This window comes from Seriola lalandi, unplaced genomic scaffold (genome assembly GCF_002814215.2).
Source record: "Seriola lalandi dorsalis isolate HSWRI2012SDOR001 ecotype SW California unplaced genomic scaffold, Sedor1 jcf7180002054958, whole genome shotgun sequence".
Classification (NCBI taxonomy): domain Eukaryota; kingdom Metazoa; phylum Chordata; class Actinopteri; order Carangiformes; family Carangidae; genus Seriola; species Seriola lalandi.
The window spans coordinates 494,860-517,051 of record NW_019525509.1 but is presented as its reverse complement, the minus strand read 5'-3'; the positions used below and the strand labels follow the sequence as shown (position 1 = coordinate 517,051).

The 22,192-nt window shown below is 41.8% G+C and overlaps 1 protein-coding gene across 3 annotated transcripts in view; it reads right to left on the bottom strand.

The window, feature by feature from the left end:
- The window catches only part of LOC111645829 (neuronal-specific septin-3-like), a 73,513-nt gene extending 53,595 nt beyond the window's left edge, over positions 1 to 19,918 (bottom strand). The window contains exons 1-2 of one of the 3 annotated variants that reach the window (XM_023395140.2): positions 19,626 to 19,918; positions 9,711 to 9,773 (exon numbers count right to left, since the gene is read on the bottom strand). In XM_023395140.2, coding sequence (XP_023250908.1) covers positions 9,711 to 9,773; positions 19,626 to 19,647 — 85 coding nt within the window. In that variant the 5' untranslated portion in view covers positions 19,648 to 19,918. Of the gene's footprint in view, positions 1 to 5,524; positions 5,813 to 5,882; positions 5,978 to 9,710; positions 9,774 to 19,625 lie in introns of those variants that run through there. The other 2 variants (XM_087170747.1, XM_023395142.2) reach the window with 2 other exon arrangements.
- Positions 19,919 to 22,192: the final 2,274 nt, after the last annotated feature.

The window sequence follows — 22,192 nt, the reverse complement described above, 5'->3', positions numbered from 1 at the left end:
ACACTTGCATCGTCAACAAATATTCTCGGTTAACATGAAAACTGGGCCTTTTCCTGGAGGCCAGCACAGGTGCCTGGGATGCCATAAATAAGTAAACATGACTTTTGACATGATTGTTGGTTACTCTTTGAAGGCAAGGTGTTTTTTTCTTTGTTCCCCGTGTGAGAAGATCAAGGTGTAGGGTGAGTGCATAGTTCAGAGTCCATGAGGACAGCAGAGCTTTAATCTCTCCCGCAAAAGTCTAGGGCCGATCTTCCTATTCATAATAAAGCCCCATCCAGATATACCTACATCTATAGTATAGGTATGAAGTATGAACCCACAATAGCTGACACTGTCACTTCCTCCAGCAGAGGTCAGTGTTGCACCTATAAATACAACCTGTTAGCTTGGTTGCAATGTCAGTAGCATACAGTAATCTGATCTTGCAACAGATAAAGATGGCGACACGGGGAGAATCCTGCTCCCGACACACCCTCACCCAACACAGTGTGTTCTGGCCAACACATGTGTCAGTTTACACTGATCAGTGGCACACACTCATATTCAGACACACACACACACACACACACACACACACACACACGCACACACACAGAAAAAACTAATAAGTGCACAGCAGATGCATGCAAAAATATGAATATGCACACACTGAGGCAAGCAACACATACATGCACCCAACCATTTCCATGACACTCACACACACACACACACACACACACACACATACACACTGAAAAGCACACTTCCTTCCACTGCATATCCTTGCAAGCCCCAGCATGCCCAGACAGTGCTAATCCAATCTGCTGTAACAACTGTCACACTGGGAGAAGACTAGAATGTTTTTTTGCCCTGATCTATAAAGAACTTCGTTCATATCATTGCAATTATGCACTCACATTCAGTATATTAGTTATATAGGATCATGTTATCTAGTTGTGTAGTAGGCCTTACCGTAAACACACACATTATTATCCAAGATTGACAGATGTTCCAACTGTAGGATTTTCACCTCCGTCTAAAAATAGTTTTGACAATAGTCTATTCTTGTTGTGATGATAACGAACACCTGTCAAATGCAGATAATTCATCTGTTGTGGCCCCACATTTCCTGCAAATTAGTGTATTGTAATGTATTGGAATAGGCAGCTGCTGGTGTTATATTGCACTGCAGCGTATAGATAAAGAGAGACAGAGACAGCCGCCCGCCACTTAAAGAAACCCAGATCACCACCACTCTAATGTGGGACCTGCCCTCCTAAGACCTGAAATATGAGAGAAGCAGAGTGGGAGGAGAGGAGGATAACTTCTATAAACAGATGCCAGGCCGGCGTGGCAGTTGCTAGGGCAATGCCAGGGCAACGACGGGTTGCGAATGTCAGCGGTCGACCACCAGAGTCACAAGCTTGCGCACGCATGCACACACAAAGACACCAATAGATCCACATGCCTCGGCGCCAGTCGGCACCCTCCCCTGCAGGCCGGCCTGTGCCAGTGGACAGACATCCTGAGATCTCTGGAATCTGAGATGCAGCTCCAAGAAATAAAATGTTTCCAAACCCACACTGGGCAATGAAATGCATGGATACACCTGAACTGTGTTATTCAGGAGTACAGCTATGTTAACAATGACTTTATTCAGTTTTCAAAACCACATAAGGAGCAGATGGCAGAAATAAAGGAAGACAATACAGAAAACTTAGTCAATACTTGTGCATTTTTATATATGACACGTTTAGAAAAATAAGTTTTCAGGAGGTGATTTAAAAGACTGAACTGAAGTGACGTTCTTATAAAAACAAAATGTATGTCATGAAGAAGTTCAGCAATCTGTTGTAAATTGTGTGTTACAGGAAATACAAGTATAACACGCATTTAGCATTTACTGTGAATGATGATCACTGTTTCTTTTCACGTCATGTCAGGTTTAGACTGTCATTGTTATTTAAAGATTATCAGTACCAGCTACAGAGGAAACCCCAGCTTCCTGCTGAGCTCATCCTAAAACAACAAAAGCTTTGTTGGCCGCGATGCAGACAATTCACCCATGAGTCAGGCTGTATCAAACAAGCCATCTGGAAGGGGTAAAATCTGCGTGTGTTGTGTGCTGGCAAGTGCGTGCAATGTTTGCATTCATTGCGTGTGTTCATTTGTTCATGTGTGTGTATTTCGGATGTGACTAGCTAGTTACCGCAGCTCTGTTTACATGGCAACCCCCATAATAAGCAGCTCTACCTGCATGGCTCGGGACTTCAGAGAGGAGAGATGGATGGACAAGATAAGAGAGAGAGGGGAAAAGGTGGGAAAAGATTCCTCCCCAGGTGGAGAGGGAGAGAAAGACAGACAGAGAGTGATGTGAAGTGACACTGAACTCCCATGGCTCAAATGGAAACAAGGAAGTAGGAAACCTTCTGTCTGCTGTGTGTGAGAGGAAAAGAAAGAAACAGAGAGACACAGAAAGAGAGCAGCGCTAGCATGACTAATGGAATCAGCAGCACTAGTAGTGTAAATATCATCTGAAAAATGTCTGGCTTTCACTGCAGTACAGTACTGTGCATTCAGCTAAATGCGGGAACGCATGGCAAAAGAAAGCACCGCAGTGACAGTCCAATATGTATTATTTTTGCTAACAAAAGAAAATTGAACCCCCAAAGGTGATGAAGGTACCAGTACATATATTGTTGCAAACACAACCCTAATGTAAGAGTCTGTATTATTTGCAAAACTGTAAATGTAAAAGAGTTGGTGTAGAAGGTCAGACAGTTTCACAATATTACAGGCACAAACACACACACATAAAACCCCCTCATGTGGCCCCAGCGTGCACATGGTGAAGTAGCTTCCTCCTAAAGTATATGGACAGCTGTAGTGACAACAGCTGCCCTAAACCAAAAAACAGCAGCACCCAGCCGGGCTCTGCTAAATTTAATCAAATACAGCACCTGTTGGAAATATGGCTCCACTGCACTGTACACACATATACACACGCAGGCATACCCCCTCAAATGCTTTTGCTCAGTGGTTGGTTTTGCAGTGAGCGCTGTCTGTATGTGTGAGTGAGAGTATCGGCTGTCTGCACACATGCTACTGCCTGCAAGTGTGTGTGTGTCTTCCCTCATGCATGGGGTGGGATGGCTTGGTAAATAGAGAGAGCAGCTGTCCTCCATCAGAGATGACTCTCAGTAGGCCTCTCGCTCCCTCTCGCTCTCTCTCTCGCTCTCTCTCTCGCTCTCTCTCTCTTGCTTTCTCTCTCTCTCTTCATCCCACCTCCACCCTCTGCTCCATCTCTCCTCTGAGTAATAAACACTGTTTAGTACATCAACAAGCCAGCATTGATCGCCATTCTTGTTGTTCCCCTTGCACATGCATATTGTTCTGCTTGGCACACTACCATGGCAACTCAGCCCACAACACCAATGGTGTGTCACCAGGAAGGAACACGGCCGTAATTTCCTTCAATAATATGTCTCTCCTTAAAATTTATACTGGGTGGTAATCTAAACATGTAGGCCGATAACACAAGAAACAGCAAAACAACACTTGTTGCCTTGTGTGTGTGTGTGTGTTCACAACCTCACAACTGAGAGAGGTTAACATAAAAAAGTATTTTGAATTGCTAAACTCAGCACCTCCACCTGGTGGGAGAAGCGTACATTACATATGAAACAGACTTTCTGCACAAACTCAGAACAACATCTTTAACAGAATTTACGAAAAGGTGGTTTGAGGTAATAATCAGCTAAGATAAAAGAGGCTACTTTATAAGTCATGGGTCTGAGATTTCAGTCCGGGCTGACTGTGGCTGCGTCACACAGACTTTCAGCAAACATCATCAGCTGACCTCGCTGTGACTGGAATGAATGGGACACGTCAGCCCCTTTACGCTCCATTCACAGTCTCTGTGTGGCTGATGGACGGTTTCCGTTGAAAGCATCATCACCGTTGATTCATGTGGGAAGAAAACACAGGAAAAAAAGAGAGTCTTCCAAATTAGCCTCAACACCAGAGTGGGAGGAACATTAGCGAGAAGTGAATTGAATTGATTTGGCCAAGGTAGACGAGAGGTACTTGTCTGCCATGTGAGCCAGTACGAGCCAATACTTTGCCACAAGCTGCGCACACACACACACACACACACACACACACACACTTACTGCAAAAGACAAAGCCTCCGGAAAGAGATGCCTTCTATTTTTGTACACAAATAGACAAACCAACTACACACTAAAGTGTGAATACAAGAGTTCATAAGAATACATTCACAACATTCACACAAGACATACACAAAGTATGTCCTGCTGAAGCCATTACAGCTCCCTGGAGGAAGCACCTGGAGACAAGTAATCTCACTTACATTCAGATTTCACACAGTCAAGGTGCTACAAGCTATTCTCGGTCACAAACACAACAACCACATGTAGACGTACATACACGCGCGCGCACACACACATGCACAATAACATGCACATGCTGCTGCAGCCACTTCACCATTTCCACTCCAACTGAGGGTTTTTTTTTTTTTTTTACGCCAATAAGCTTTTTTTTTTTTTTTTACAACACTCACACTAACACTCATAAAAAATACCATTAAGAAGCAGCAGACAGCATTGCCTCACTGATGACTTTAGCATAATGTACAACACACACACTCACTCTCACACAGAGACAAACTCTTATCAGTTCAATATGCATGCTGTTGACAGCATCCAAAAAGGGAAAATAGCATCAGAGGGAGCGTTTGGAAAAAGTGAGGATTTTTATTTGCAAAGTCGGCCTTAATATGCCAGTGGGCTGAGGCAGGGCTTTCTCTGTCCTGTTAGCTAAAGGAGGGACTGAGTGATGGCCGAAGCGGGATCAGAGCCACAAGGGACAAGAGTAGTACTGTTCAAACAGAGCTCTTTCCTGTTTTCACACCAAAGAAGAATGGGAGAATGCAGATGGAGAAAAAAAAGAGAGAGAAATGTTTAAGAAATAAGTACTGTTTCTGTGTCACTTCACCGCAGCATCAACTCCTCAGAGGGTTTTTTTTTCCTAGATGCCCTATTTTCATGTAGCGAACATTAAAATGAAAATGGGGGAAAAGACAGGCAGACACAGACAGGAATGGGAAAGAGACAGTGACTGAGCAACAACCTGTAAAGACAAAAACATTTAACGGGAAACAATGGGACAGAAGGGGTGGAGATGGTGGGCACAAACAGAGACTGAAAAAACCTGCAAACATTACAGGCACAGAACAGATAAAGACAGATAAACCAAAACAGGTCCGCTAAGCTGCTATACAAACCCTGCAGAGCTCCCAGCTCCAGCTCCAAACCCCAAAGAAAACATGCAGTCAGCAAACAGGACAGAATGAGAGAGTGGAAAATACCATAGAGGGGAAAATAGAGGCAGGCTCTTACAGAAAAGACACTCGGTCACAGTAAAATAGCTGATTGAAGAACCTTAAACTACACACTGTTTTCCATTCAGGAGAGAAGCTTGTCCTCATCTGGGCTGAGAGTTTCCGGAGAGTTTGTCTTACCTGAGAATTTGTCCCCCTCCATAACCAGATCACTCCCTCCACAGCCACATGTAGTGTCTGCTCTTTGACTCAACTCTCTCTCTCCCCTCTCTCTCTCTCTCTCCCCTCTCTCTCTCTCCCTCTCTCTGTCTTTTTTTGGACTTCCCTTTCTCTCGTCCCTCTCTCCCTCTCCCTCTGTTCCTCTTCCTCCTCTTCTTACTCTCTCTTTCCTTTTGGGCTCTCTGTTCTCCCTCCCTCTCCTCAGTTTGATTCCTTCAGTGTGTCTTGCTAATGAATTCGGAATTACGACATCCCCATGTGCTGATCATATGTTGCATTTGCCTCTCTTTCTCTCTTACCCTCTTTTTCTCTCTCTTACCCTTTCTTTCTTCAGAGCAGACCAAAAGACTGAAGCAGCATTGTGTCTTGAAAATAGAAACCATTAGCTCCACCATGTGACATGGACGGACTAAAATAACCCGCTGGACTTGCAAACTCCTCTGCCAGCTTACTTACTTTATAATGTTGCTTGAGTGTGTGCACTGTCGCCTTGATTCATTCCATAACAAGAGATACTTGTCAAGCTGGTGTGAAAGACATTCCCTCAGCTACTTCTAAACTTCCTCATGATGAATCAGATACAGTTCAGTCTTTGTAAACGTGTGAAAGGACGATAGCCTGTTGAAATAATACTGACAGGCGAAAACAATACGGGTCGGAAGCAAGGGAGGAATTTCATCAAAACACACCTCCCAAAAAAATGTTTTCAAGGACCAGCCATTAATGCAGGAGAGGCGGTGTGCTTGTGCCTTTGTTACTGGTGAGGAGAAAGGACTGACTGAGAGAGAAATAAAACCAGAGTGTGTTATGTAGATTGGTGAAACTGTGCTCGGTCTCTGTGTTCAGGAAACTCAGATGACCTTTCGAGCTCTGGCACGTCCCTCACACTGCGCCAGGGGTCAGAGGTCACATGGCAAGCGTCTGAGCTCTGATAGAGAGATCAAACACACTCAGACATGTCAGTCTGGTGTCTTGTGCAACACACACCGCCACAGTGACCTCGTGTATTGCATGTTGACCTGTGTTTGTGTATTCATGTCATTTATATATGTCTCCAGTTATATCATCATTAATCCTTTAATTAAATCCAGCTGATGCATTGGGTGATGAAATAAGGACAATTTGCGCTTTGGCGGCCTCAAATGGCCAAAATATGCAACTCTGGCCTGCAAGATGACATGCTAAGTTAAGAGTTGACAGCTTGGGGGGAAAGATCGACATTCAGCTGCAAAGTAAGTTTAAGACTACGAAATGAAATATCTAAATTAGAAGTAAATGAGATGACTCTCTACAACGTATACATCGCTGAGTCCTTATCAGCAGATGGAACAATAGTATAATAAAATAAATATGAATAATCATCACTTCATCACTACTCAAAGAAATAAAACAACATAAAACAAGGTGTTATTTCACATTGTAGAGATGCACCCCTCAGATATACAATACTTATTGTATGTTCAAGCGAGTGTGTGTGTGTGTGTGTGTGTGTGTGTGTGCATCCATGTATGCATATGTCCAATAGAGCAGGATCTGCTGACTCCCAGATGGGAATTAACCACACACAAATTAACAATAGGCACAGTGTTAGATAGACCTGTGTGTGTTTGTGTGTGCATGAGTTGAGGTTACAGTAAAGCATCCTCCCAAACAGCCGCCGCAGTCGTAAATCTGCCCTGTTGGCAGATGTTTTGTATGGTTGTATGGGGCATCTCGCACGCACGCACGCACGCACGCACGCACGCACGCACGTACTCAAACACACACACACATACACACACACACACACACACACACACTCGCACATGCCCTGTGGCGACTGCATCAACGTCAGGGAGGTCTGCTGACAAGCAGGGCCTTATCCTTAGCCGTAAGCGCTTCCCCCAAGACCGGTGTGTATGCACTTATGCATATCTGCATATGTGTGTTTTGTGTGTGTTGGCATGCTTGTGTGGATGTGTATGTATATGATGTGTGTATCTTCACAAGTCTTTCATGTATATCACTCTGGTTTACAGATAGTAAAACACAACAGCTCAAGAGCTCACGACGCTCTGACAGTAAACACACTACACACACAAAAACACACATACAGTAAGAATGTAATGTGGAAGCACAGTAGCTACAAAGCTTTTGAATGAGTTTAAAAAATAAATCCGCCTGTAAGTCACCATTTGAGAGTGTTCAGGGACAGACTTGTAGTTATGTATGTTGTGTGGATATTTCTGATTTGTGCTCTCATAATTTTCTCCAGATGTTTTGGCAGATTCAGAAGATGCTTCAATTCCAGGTCAAATCAAATGAGGTTGCTGCTCTCTCATTTGCTCATAAAGATAAACACCCAATAATAAGAGTGAGCTGCAATGAAAAATATATAATATACAACTACTCAAATATAACAAAATCTCACAAAATCACTGATTGCACTCATGTTGCTGCGATGTGTTTGCTGTCTCTTGGCCTGTCAGCTGTGGGATGAATACACATCCTGGGGGCTGTTTCACAAAAGAGATCTGAAAGCACTAATTATAGACAAATGGTGCCAGTGTCCTGTTTCACAGTGATTGTAATTTGCATACTGGCGATACATGTATCCAGTCCTATAGTCCTCTTGCCTGCTCATGCATTTTGGTTAGAGGTGTCAAAGTAAACAAAAAAGGAACTGATCTAAACACAGCCCCTCTAATGGTGAGTTTGTGCCTTCACATGCAGTCTACAATCAGTGTATGCCAAAACTGTAAGTGTGTAAGTGTGTGTGTGTGTGTGTATATGTGTGTGCGTGCGTGTGCTTCAGTCCCCCTCCTTTCTCTCTGCTGTCTTTGTGCTGATGCTGCAGACGGCGTTGGCTCTTCCCACTGGGAGAAGATGCTTCAGTGGTGAGCCACAACTTCAGCCCGTTTGCCAATAGTGTGTTAGTTACACACACTCTCACTCACACATGCACACAAACACGAGTGCCCACGTTTCTACCCACTTGTTTTTTTGTACATTTAAAAAAAAAAAAAAACAGACGGGGAACATCAGAAAGATGTGATTTTAGAAAATATTGCAAATGCTGCAAAAATATTTTCAAGTTTGGCTGAGGTGATACTCTTTGTTTTCTGTATGCCTTTGCTATACCAGGAGCCCAAAAAATAATCAATAAAAAAATGTGGCATAATGGATATTAATAAATGTATAAATAAGTGTTAAAGTGATTGCAGGAATCAGTTAGCATTTTAGCACTTCCAGTTCCCTCGTCCTGAAGTCTACAGGTTTTTTGAATGGGTTTTTGGTTCGACGGCTGAAAAAAGGTCTGTAGTTAACACAAGCTCAAGACATTTTCACATTTTATTCAAAAACATAAAATATATAAGTAAATACCCAAGTCATGATTTCTTCAAGCTTTTACATCTCTTAAAATAGGCCGGTTTCTAACAAATGTCTAAATGAGATTACGGAGGTTGTCGGGGACACTAAACGTCGTCACACTGAAATATGAAAACCGATCTACTCACCATTCCGCCTTTTCAGCCTCGTTGTATTTACACTCGTGTTTTTGCACACTATTACTAACTTTGTCTGAGGAAAGGCTTTTGTAGAAGACGTAAGAGCTAAATCAAACTGCACAAGTTAGAAGTTTATTGATGGGGACGTTGAAGTCATGCGACTGTGGTGTAGTTCATTTATTAGCTTTTTACTTCTGCTGATTTCTTTTGATGACTTTTGGGGAACTTTGTACACATTCACATAGACAACAGTGTGTGCACCAAGACACAAATGTCTTCTCTTCATTGCAGGCCACCTTGCTATCCCTCTGTTTCTAAAACTGTCTTTATCACTGTGTCTGTTATCTGCTGTTTACCCGCTATATGGACAGGAAACAGTACCTGCTCTGCCCTCAGTGTTGCCTCATCTCTCTGCTGAAGGTCAATGACTCTGACTTATATAATGCTTTACAGAGATGGTGAGCGTTTATATGGAAGCTGGAAAAGGCAGTGCATTCCCAAATTTGGATGGATGAAAGATAAACAGATCAGTGAATGGACAGTCTCCCCAGACTGTTGTACTAGATGTATGCATACATGTATACATGCATGTGCTGTATGTACGGATGGATGTACTAATGGTCAGATAGATGAAAATGCCAAAGATGCAGTCTACTTACTGGGACTGGTGATGCCAGATCCCTCTCTTTCTGTTCTTCTTGCTCGAGCGCTGGCTGATCTTGCTGTGAAAGGAAACAAGGACAAGAAGAACAAAATGAGTAACCTCATGAGACACTGTGCTGCAATCAACAGATGTACCACCAGGCATTCATCAGTAAGAGGCTCTGCACTTCTGATGATGCCAACAGACTCGCAGAGGATCCAGCCTAGGAGGCAGGTTTGGTTTTGTTGTTATCAAACTGTCCCATAACTGGAAATTAGTCTTACAGCTAAGACTGAAACATTTACCGTGATGTGTTTTTTTTGAGTGCCAGTGTTAAATAACACGCTGTCCCTGAAGAAGCTGGTTTAAAATAACACATCCAATACTAATACTAACACTGCAACGAAACATGCACAAGAACCAAATGGAAAATAGCCGTTACTTCACATTCTCCTCAAGGCCGAATAATCTACAGTTGACATGTGGAAAAACAAAGTCAGCCAATGTTTGAAAGATCGCTATTGTTGCCTGACCACGAAGAAACTGACTCTGACTGAAACAAGACATTTTTTCGGTCTCAGTTTGTTTTTATTTTTATGACTGTGTGGATGATGTGGAAATAATTCAAGCCAAACTTGGATGTACAACAAAATGCACGAAGTAGGGCAGTAACAAAACTGCATGGTGCAGTGTGACAATTCAGCAGCTATTAATGTTTTTTGTGTATTTTCAGATGGTCAAAGGAACCTGCTGTTAAAACGCTTTGGCAGGTGGTGAATCATCATAAGAAGCGCCCAAGCAGGATTTAGATTATTTTTTTTAAATGTCAGGTAATAACAATTTACTTCAAGGGAAAAGTCATGGAAAACCATTGTTAAACACCAGCGAGCAAGTCAGTGGAACAACTCCAAGTGCTCATCACAGTAACAGCCAATCTGAAAGTGTAGAATAATCTGAGCTGTTAAAACAGAGATCAGGGCATCTTGTGATATTGATTATCGTCTTTTCAAACAAGTTTCTCTAGTTAACACGCGAGTGCTCTAACCAGGGTTCAGTGCACTTTGTGTTTGGAATACCAAAGAGTCTACATCCTCAATCACTAATCTAACAGCTCCCAGTGCCAACAGCTGAGTCTTACACGACGCTGGCTGGTTTAGAAATCAGAGGAATGTCTCTTCCTCTTAGCTGATGGTCTACTCCATGACACTGCTGGAATGCTACAGATAAATCGTCATTGACTGACTGTGAGTGTGTGTGTGTGTGTGTGTGTGTGTGTGTGTGTGTGTGTGTGGTGGGGGGTGGGGGGGTGGCAAGTATGTGGCAATATGAAATATTTATTTAACTCTTGGATAAAGTCTCCTGGGACTGACATTCATGGTCCCTAGAGGATGAGTCCCACATGGTGACCATATATCTAGCGCCACCATCAGGTTCCAACATCCTTTTGTCTGGTATGTTTGATCTGCAATACTAATGAGCTTTCCATCACCTTCAGCTGTAGTGCTAATTAGCAAATATTGTGAACATGGTAATCATTATATCTTCATAATATCAGCATAACACATAACATTTCATTATACATATGTTTCATGTGAATGAAATATTAATTCATATGAAAGAGTAGATGAAACTCTGTCGACTTCACTGCTTGATCCCGTGAATGGTTCAATAAGACAAGTGATATCTTTAGCTCAACTTTTCCTGGAAGAGGTGATGGCACCACAACAATACGCCACATCTCTCTGACATCAACCACACACTCTTTCTTTTCTTCTCTCCACTTCCTCTGTCCTCTGTTCGTCTCCCGCATCGACCCAGTCAGTGCTGTTCAGATGAGGTAAGCTCGTCCGGTGGCTGATGAGTCATTTGCCTCATCCTGTTTTTAAGTTCTTAGAAATACTTCCTACCGCAAATCATTTGACAACATGACATTCATTTTCTTAATGCCAGCAAATATAGTGGTTTTCCGCCTGCGTTGTCACTGGTTTTAACACAAAGACAGCTGGTCCGAGGGAGAGGGAGTGAATGTGTTTGACTGGAAGATGTGAGTAAAGCTTCTGTTATCTGTGCGTTTGTGTGTGAGTGAGAGAAATATGCTTAAGAGTTGGAGGTAGAGGAAGACTTTGAAGTCATTCACATCCTGAGAGATAAAAAGTCAATGAAATAAACTACTGTAAGTGATGATGAACTGTGCAGCCTTTGCTTTGCTTTTCTCCTGAAACTCACTCCTTCAGTATTTCGGAATGTCCCCTCCTCTCATTCTCGCTGATATTTCTGCCACTACCAGCCCCAAGAGACACACGTGTGTGTGTGGCAGGTGAGACCAAACTAATCAAGTCCAGGTTTCACTACGCTTGCATCTTGAGTGGTACAAAAGCACAGCATACTGTATGTGACATCCAAATGTTTTGATGAGAACTCAAAAAAAAAAAAAAAAAAAAAAAAAATCAATCTTTTGGTAACGCATTTGCTGTATCACCTGTAACCCTGTTTCTCTGATTAACATCAGCCTCACCATCTGTTTCAGGTTAGACATGATTAGCATGATAATGTGCTACCATATTATTCTCACTGGTAACACAGATGTGTAAAGCAAACATTACAGATGCCTGTGTTACATGTAAAGAGTGACAATAATGTCTATAAACGCAAAATCTTTGCATTGGCTCATTTCTACCCCTTTCACACAGCTTCTACTCAGTTTGCAGGAAGGGGAGATTGTGAATAAAATTTGGCAGGGGAGGCTGGATGCTTTGATGAGTGGACACCCTCATTATTTTGAATTCATGTCATGTAAAGTTAAGAATCATTGAATATAGGAAGGACAGTTAAAATAAACACATCAGTGTGTATGTTTCCAGGTCAGAATAACCAGCAGAGCACCTTGTCAAAGCACTGAAGCAGAGAACAGGTCCATGCCAAACTGATGCCAAAAGTCCATGTCCTGTTGTTAAGAATGTCTGAACTCCAAAACAGGTTAAAATCAGATTTCAGCCAAAAATGCAGAAATAACAGATTAAACTGACAAGACTCGCTACTGCGTAGTGGAGGAAATGCTTCCTGTGTCTCTAGTGGCATCCCCGTCTTACTGTTTAGAATAATTAGAAGCTGTTTTACAGTAAATACCAATCTATACGTGATTTAAATGTCAATAAAAGATCTGCTTCTGGCTTCATTTTTGAATCAGAGAGGAAGTCTTGACTCATCTCTTCAAATCACCAACCGGGCGTTCAGACCGTCAATGATGAAATAGCAGGAGGCATACCTTTTTCTTGCTTTAAGTGCAAATCATTAATCTGCCATGAGCCATGTGATAACACCATTGGTCTGTTATGCGAGTGTGTACATGGCTACGTGTGTTTAAGGGGCATTAAGTGTATGGAAAATGACAAATAAGAGCCAGCCAAGTCTATCAAGCCTTGCAGCCAAAAAGCATGTCTGTGCCTATTTACTCTTCTTGGCTCAAAATACAGCTTGAGAGAGGTGAGCTGAATACACCCAACTATATACACACACACACACACACACACACCCTTGCAACACAAAGTACTTCAATCAGACCAAGCAAAGTTTACCATTGCAACAAAGTAACACGCCACAGAAGTCATAATGACACCACAAAGTTGAGTCGATAAGATGATATTTGGCATTGATGTGATATTCAACATTGACGGTAGCTGTGTATTTTAAAGTGAGGGCAAACTACTGACAGATAGAAAACAAATATGCATTAGCCAATCACAGTGAGCTGGGATACAAAGTAAAGGAGTTACACCTGAAAAGTTAAACTGTATGTCTGCACAAAGGTGTGTGTATGTGTGTGTGTGTGTGTGTGTGTGTGTGTGTGTGTGTGTGTGTGTGTGTGTGTGTGTGTGCAGAGGCTGTAGCTGTACTCACCTGCTCAGTCTTGTCTGGGACCAAGTGAACACACGCATATATACACACACACAGCACATATCACTGCTTCAACAGGTTTCCTAAAAATCTCCGGCACTATGATCCATGTCTTTTTTCCCCTTCAAGGGGATTTGTAATCTTCTGAGGTCATATTTGCCTTATGACACTGTTATGTACAACAGAGGTCATTGCACGCACATGATGCATGAAAAGAATGAAACCAGTGTTTTTGCCAATGGAAAAATCCTAGTGCTGCAGGTCATACTGTGGACCAGAGTACCAAAGTAAATGCATTGCTGACAATGTATTTGCTATAGGCCTCAACTGATTGATGTCAATGGCAGTGCTCGTTGAAGCTGAGTGTGTGTTTATGTGAGTGCGTGTGTGTAACGTGACCGGTCAAGTGCACGGCCGTGCCTGGACAAACATGTCAACTGATTAGTTAATGGTCTCAGATGACTAGAGACGGTAAACAGAGGGGAGAGGCTGCAGCACTTTAACGTACTTGAAAACACAAGAGCAATTTCACACACTCACACATAAATGAAGGCCTGCAAACAGATACACATTCAAGGGTTGAGTGATTTACAAAACATACACTACAATGCATGCTCTGTCTCTCCCCAACGCACAACTACCTGAGATTTTTGTGTTTACAAAAGGAGGCTATGCCATTCGTATTTGTGCAGGAGGGCAGTGGAGGTGAAGGATCTTTACCTTCTCTCTCTCCCCCCCCCCCTTCTTTCCTCCTGTTTTACTTCCGCCCTTCCCTGTGGGGATAGGTGTTCTGATCAAAACATGAATTCCTCCTGTGGCAAGCATTTTTGAAGAGTAGCTACAACAATGTGATGCAATTCTTTTTTTTTTTTTACCTTATTAAAAATAACTGCTGTGATTTCATTCTGCCCGCAGCTATAAAGTTTTTCTTGGCTTTTATGTTTTTTTTTTAAATATTGTATTTTAGGCCTCGCTTTATTACAATATATATATATATATCTGACAATATGAATTCGTCATATCACCTAGCATTAATGGGCAATTCCCTTTACAGGAATATTACGATGTGCAACTGGATTGTATCAATGTCTGCTCAACATCTGGCTCCAGTGTGTGCTGATTATTTCTAAAGAAATCCCTAAAAATTCACTGTGTGAAATGAAATGTTTAATTCTGATTCAAAACTGAAGTGTAATCATAAGCATGATGATCATGGTTTTTGATTACATTAAAGAAAATCTTGATAAATTTTTTTCTCTGTCCATATGTTTATTATTCATTTATCTCTTATACTAAGCATATGTCAAAGATATTTAATGTTTTCATATCAAAACCTTGTTATTTTCTCTCGTAAAATGTCGTGAGACAGACTGAATGGCCAGACAGCCATTTTTCTAGACTGTTTTTACAGCTCATATAAGGTCTTTACCTGGCTACATTGTTAATTACTAAGTACCACACTAACATACACACACACACACACAAACACACACTGACAGACTCATACACACTTGCGGTCACACGTAAAGTTGAGGAAAGACATTGGCCATGACCCTGAGCTGCACTCCTCTCAAATGAATAGCCCTTGTTCTGGCGCCAAAGGTATAAACCGGCAACACCTTTTCCTACCTCTGTACTTTCAACACGCATCTATTCCTCACTCACCACGTTCATTGAAAACTGACACCGGTTTGCCAAACACACAGCCACTTTTCTGTACTCTTCACAATGCAAACGCGAGCCCAAATCATATCATATAAAAGTGTTCTAACAGGACAGGATACCATGGCAGTCTATAAAACAATACTGGTGTGGCAGATAAGGATCAGCCTTCCTTCTTGCGAGGCTGTTAAAACCCACGGAGTCTGTTAAATAGTCCATAGAGCTTTATGGGTTGAAACCTCCCACAGGAAACATGTAGTTACTGTACGTGTCACAGGTGGGCAAGTGAGAGAGTGAGCGGCTTTACGTATGTGCATGTTCAGAAATGTGAGAATGATAGGGAGACACAGATATCAGGTTAACCACGGCTTCAAGGGGTTTTAGCATCTGCATGTTTGCAAGGAGGATTTAAGTGTAGACAACTAAATAAACACTTATATATTGGTATGCATGAAAACACTGTGATAAATGTAATGTAGATGCATTTATCATAATTATCTAAATTGTTTCAATACTGTCTCTGAAGTAACATGTATTTAAACTGGTCAAATTGAAATTAAAACTAAAGTATGCCTCATTGGCTGAGTTCAGCCAATGATAGATAATGCTGATTCAACTCCAAGGTATTTGTAATGTTATAAAGACTCGTTGTCCTGAATACATATTTGTTACAAATGAGATTATCTTGCTAATTCAAGAGGGTTATCTCCACTCCACTGAGCTCTTTGAACAGATGTGAATCACTAACACTTAAACCGATTGCTAGTTGCAATAAAATATTTATTCATGTCATGACAGGAGGAGTTGCTCCTGCCAAACAGTGGAGTTGTTCTCTTGCATGGGCTGTGTCTGTGGCTTACTTAAAGATTAGTGGTAAAATCCTACTAATCCATTCTATAGGGTAATCAGATGATGGTGCAATGAACTTGAATTTGAGGTCATTTATAAGTTTGAAGTATTTTAACTAATCCGGGTATTTGAAATGGTGAAATAAATGTCCATGTCCTTGCACTTTATCATTCTAATACCCACATCTAGATGTCAGCACACATGTTCTACCACACATCAGAACATCCTCGAGCCTGCTATTATCTTTTTACAGGCTCTCTCCTGGCCTCAGGCCCACAGTACAGGCAGTCTGTTGTATCAGTTGACACCCCCAGCAGCAGCAGCAGCAGCCAGCCAGCCTCACAGAGCTGCATTCTTGGCTGCAGATAATAAACACAGAGCAGAGTGGACACTTCAGAGCAGGCTCCACACGGCTGAGAGGGGAGGACCATACACAGCAGAGACAAGACATAGACTGTCATAGACAAGTCTCCTGCAATCGGGGGAACTCCACATTACTGAGTGTATCAATGAAACTTTAATGAGCACAGTGGTGTACAATGTGGTCAGGTTATAGATAATTTAAATGCCTGTGAGCCCTGTGCACAACCAGATGTGTTTAGTGATTCATAACATAGTTATACAGAAATACCTGTCAGGCAAACAATCAAATTGACCATGGGAAGTTAGCTTGGTTGGACATGCTAATGTTTAGCTTAATCAACTCCTTACAGTTTTGCTTTTGTATTTTTGGTTTTGAAATCACTAAAATAAATATCACCCTCCAAACCTTTTATATATAGAATATTTATTGCAATTAAGCTCCACGTTAGAGAACGGTCAACTAGCAAGAAATTCAAAACCAGTTGTGAAAGTGAAAACTTCAGAGGAGAATAGTTCAATTTTTTTTGTGTGGCGCCAGATCATAAAATACATTATCTCAAGACACTTGACAGGGTAAGGTCAGACCTTACTTTATTATAGAGAGAAACCCAACAGAAGATGAACAAGTTACAGTTTGGCTTTTTCTAGCTAACAGGAATGGGTACAGCGAACCATAAAATCAAACCATTTAAAATCCACATTTTGTCATTAATTCATTCCCAGTCTTTAACTAGCCAACAGATGGGTCCTGCTTCCCTACACTTTCCTAACTGGCCTCTGATGCCGTTTTCAAAGTTATGCCCTAAACTCAAACATGTAGCTCCATGACACTGCTATTTTAGATCATACCAAGCGGAGCACTGTACATGCATGTCCACGTGTTCCAATACCTTTATTAGTATTATTATTCACAGGCTTCTAGGAGGCCAAATTGAGGGTTAGACCGTCCTCAGCATGCTCTGCAAGATGACAGGGCAAATATGTCTCAACACAGTTTATAGCTTGACTTTCAAGTTACCATCTAACAATAGCTTTAGGCTCCAAATCAAAGCCTCACTGACTCTCCAGTATAAACAGACTAAAAGCCGTAATGCAGCTCAGAGTGAGGCCTTTGTCACACAGGTACAAGTAGTGGAATTAGGTGTGTATGTGTGTGTGTCAAGTACGACATGAAAGCACATACCAGTAGGAGTATACTTGGAAAATAATGACTCAGTGTGTGTGTGTGTGTGTGTGTGTGTGTGTGTGCGTGTGTGTGTGTGTGTGTGTGTGTGTGTGTGCGTTGGAGTGGGCTGTTATTCATATGGGTTACTCATTGATCCAGACGACTTGAGGGAGTGGTGTGCAAGGCAGGGATCGGCTCCATGAGCAGAGTTCAGCTGCGAGGGGTTGCATGAGTGAACACAGGCACACATACACATCTATTCATATATACAACCCCCTGACATGCACACACATTTTTACGCATAAGGTCTAAAACCCAAGCCTCAAATGTGCCAAATGCATAATCAGTCAGTGTGTGTGTGTGTTTGTGTTGGTGTACGTGTGTGAAAAGGCATTTGCGTACAAAACATACACACACACACACACACACATGCTGACACAAAGGCCGACCTTCCTCTCTCAAAGTCATCCCTCCACATCTCTGATGCCTGTCTAAACACCCCTACAAGTTGGAGAGGAGGGCCTTTACACACATACACACACATACACATCATACTACACACATGCTTTGTTATTAGACTATTCCCCGAGTGTGGCCCTGACGAAGAATGTGACAGCTCCACACACGTCGCACGGCAGAGGAAGAACACACACGCACACACAGGAGGAGGAGAAGCAGCATGACCCAACATGCACTTGGCTCCGATAGAAAACCGTCCGACGCTCCATCGCACAAAGACTCAAGGAAGAGGAGCCGGGAAAGGCGGCATTCCGGGGGATAGGGTTGTGTACACTGCACTGAGCCTGAGCTTAGAGAGAAGGGGGGAAGGAGGGTGAGGAGGCACAGAAGAAGATGGAAGTGATTGTAAGCAGCTCTGGAAAAAAAAGGGGGGTGACAGAGGGGAGGAGACAAAGGAAGCAGGGACGAGGAGAAAGAGGGATGTCACATGTACCTGTAAGGACGTACACAGTAGTGATAGACTGCTTGTGTGTGACAAAGCAGCCCTAGTGGTTCATGCAACCATCCTTCAAACAAACTGCCTCAGCCCAAGCGTCAAGGGAGCAAACATTTCTCTGCTGAAGTGTCTTTGGGCCAAGACACTACAGAAGACTTTACCTGCACAAATCAGTACCACCACAATTCAGTCTTCCAGAGATTTATGATGAGCTGCAAGCCATCTCATATCAACTCCATAGAATACAATGTCACAAAACAACCACAATCAGATCCAGACAGCCCATGGATGAGCCTAACGAGTAGGCTTGTGTTGATTTGATGCATCATTCATCAGGGTATTAGTGGGGAGGAGTGAAGGAACTGCACCATAAAACCGTCAATCAAACCAGATTAACAAACAAATGGTCTTATAATTGGAGTAAACAGAAGGGTATTATAATATTACTATTTTTCTTCCACCAATTTAAAATTCTGCAAAGCACTCAGGTGTTTTCTCTGTTTTATTGACACTCAAGATAAAGATATTTAACTTTCTTCTCTGATCTGCTCTTTAGAGCATAGAAATAACTCAGATCATGCCTGAGGACTTTTAGAAAAATGAGCTCAGCTCTCTGTGCCACCTCTCTGTCATGATGTCATATGTGTAAAGCTATATCATCTGGCATTTTGGAGTCCAAACCTGCAAGAAAATGTTTTATAACCGCACCCACAGATTCCATGTGTGGGCCCTTTTGAAAAAAGGGGAAATTCAAAAGCTGTTAACATCACTTGTGGAAGTGCAGAAATTAATCATGTAGGCAATTCATTGTCAATGCTGTTAAATATTTACCTGAAATAATGTCAATCCTTTCGCTTTCTTTCTTTCTTTTTTTAGCACTTCAAATCACTGTCAAATGGGCACCCTCATGCACCCACACACCAGTATTTCAACAATAAGTTTAACACCAACATCAGGCTGCAACTACAGTTCGATATATATATATATATATATATTACATATCAAGACAGATAACACACGATTTTCCACGGCAACACGCTTACCTTGATATGAAGATTTCCTCATTGTTGCGGATGCTTTCCTCTCCTTTTTTTTTTTTAAAGTGGTATTTCAGTTTGAAAATCTTATCGGTTGATGATTCCCCCCGGTTTCTCAGTGTTTGTCAAGGACACGTTCTCATCCGTAATTTTTCCTGGTTGTTTCTTTTTGTGCTCTCCCCTCTTTCCTGCTATGCCACTCCTTGACCGTCAGCTTTCCAAACGCACCTGAGCGCAGGTAAACTCACTGCTTACTGAACTTCCTAAACTTAATTCCCGTCTTTATTTCCACCGCCGACCACTTGGGGAGACAGTCTGTTGGGAATGAATACAATCACACCTGCGCTCCTGACGCACGCCCAGTCCAGGAGCGGGAGTGGTTTACTGTTACTGGGGGGGCCTTCACAGATTAAAGCTCAGCTGTCTGTGAATCACATTTGCAATGGGCTTGTGGTCTGAAGCAAATTCGTGAATTGGACAGAAATGCTGACATTCAGCAATGCTCAGGTCTGGTCTGTTGTGCAACATTTAAAGGAGGAATGCCCACGTGTGAATAATTGTCCAACAGATGACCAGACACAATAATTAAAATAACTGTTGGAAATCCCTCTTTTTGTGTGTATGGTATAATTTATCAAGGAACACGCACCCATCACCAACAAACCACTCCATATGTATTGTGTGGACAGGCTTGTGTGTGTGTGTGTGTGTGTGTGTGTGTGTGTGTGTGTGTGTGTGTTGGAGTAGGGAGGCAATTTGTTAGTAGTATAAACATTGTGGGTGGGTGGTGCCACATGTTGTTAGCCCACATCTATTCAAATGTTCAGCTGTGCCCGCAGCCTTTAACCTTTTTAAATTCCACATGTCAAACTGTGGCAACCTGCTTCATGTTATTAAGACCTGAGTTCACATCTAGCTACAGTTCTGAGCTGCAGAGACCTCTTGTGGCTGCTGCAAGGTCTCATCCTCTCTCATACTCTGGTCTGTCCTCTGCAGCTCAACGACAGCTTGGACGCATCAGTGATCTATATCATCTGGCACATTTGAGGGCCCCTGTCCAGCTCCGGGCCAATCAATCATTCATTTGGGTGTGGAGTGATTCAATAAAGGATAGAAAGTTCATTTAAAGTATGTTCCGGTCCGTCTCTCAAGATTTTTCACAAAGGTAACATTGGCATGCAGGGACTAAAATTACTATGCAAGCATTGGCAAATGCTTTCCCTCATTAAAACGTTAACAGAAACAACCAGCTTTATTAGAGCTTCACTCACTGGGTGTTTATTAGAACAGACTTAAGCTCAAACAGAAAAAAAATAATTGTGCTCTGTTCTGAAGTATTGTTTTTCAGTAGCTTCATTCACTTAGAAAACAGACCTTGCTGATGTTTCACATGGTGTTGACACTGAAACTTTACAGAAATAAATCAGCACTGACAACTGTAGGCGGATGTGTGAGATGTTTGACCCAGAAAACCAACCTACATACTGAATCAGATGACAGTAATATCAGTCAGAGGTAGAGTACGTGCATGCGTTGTTAACAGATAGGACCCATCCAGCAACAACTTTCGTGTCAATTATTCTGTGGTTGCTATGTACAGGTACTTATTTAGTATCTTAAAGCCAAACTTTTTTGTGACTTTTGTTGAATAGCTGCAACACATAATAGGCATTTACAGAAAGATCTTAAATGCAAATGTAGCATAATGGTAGGACCAGTGGCAAGAGGTCATAAAGTTTCTCATTCTGAAAGGTTAATGCAGATGTTATACTGAACACATCTGAGGACAAGAAGGAAATCAAAAGCTACTTTTACTGATCATAGCATTTCAAAGTATTTCTATCCATAAGTTTCTGCCCAGAGGGTTTGAGTAGATACAGGATGGCTGGATTAGCATTAAAACAGAAATGTAGTAGAAGAAACATGTACCTGAAACATGTCTTGCTTAGTCAGTTTCCTTTGTGTTCTGTAATGCTTCAAATGTGAGATGCCTTAGATGACAATATCAGGGAGGTATAACTGTCTGGTTGAACTAGAGAATATACCATAACTGCTGATTCAGATGTTCAGTGGCTTTTGTGTACCACATGTATCAAAAAGTGGTGGATGCAAGAAGCGACCACAACTGGAGGATTCGAGGGTCCCACTTCCCTATGCTAATATACTAAGTTGTGTGAGAATCATTGAGTCAAATCAACGACCCACCAAAAATGTAAAAAAAATGCTGTACAGAGCTGTTCAGTTTAGAGTTTTATTTTATTTATTTATTTTATTTTATTTTTTATTTTTATTTTTTTTTATCAATTTTAACTAAATTTTCTTGCATTATCAGACAAACCCCTGTTCATAGTTAATAGTGATTTTGTGATATGGTTGGCTGTCCTTCTTGAGAGTAAAGCTGTTGTTGATGTATTGTTGATGAAAAGAGCAAACCAATGTACATTCCATCAATTTGTATATGTAAATAAATACATTTTATCATTTAGCCACATACTTATTGTGACTGATTGTGACAAAGCAACTAAAACTGAAATAAAGTCCTCTATTTTTAAGATCTGTTGTGTATAATTTGA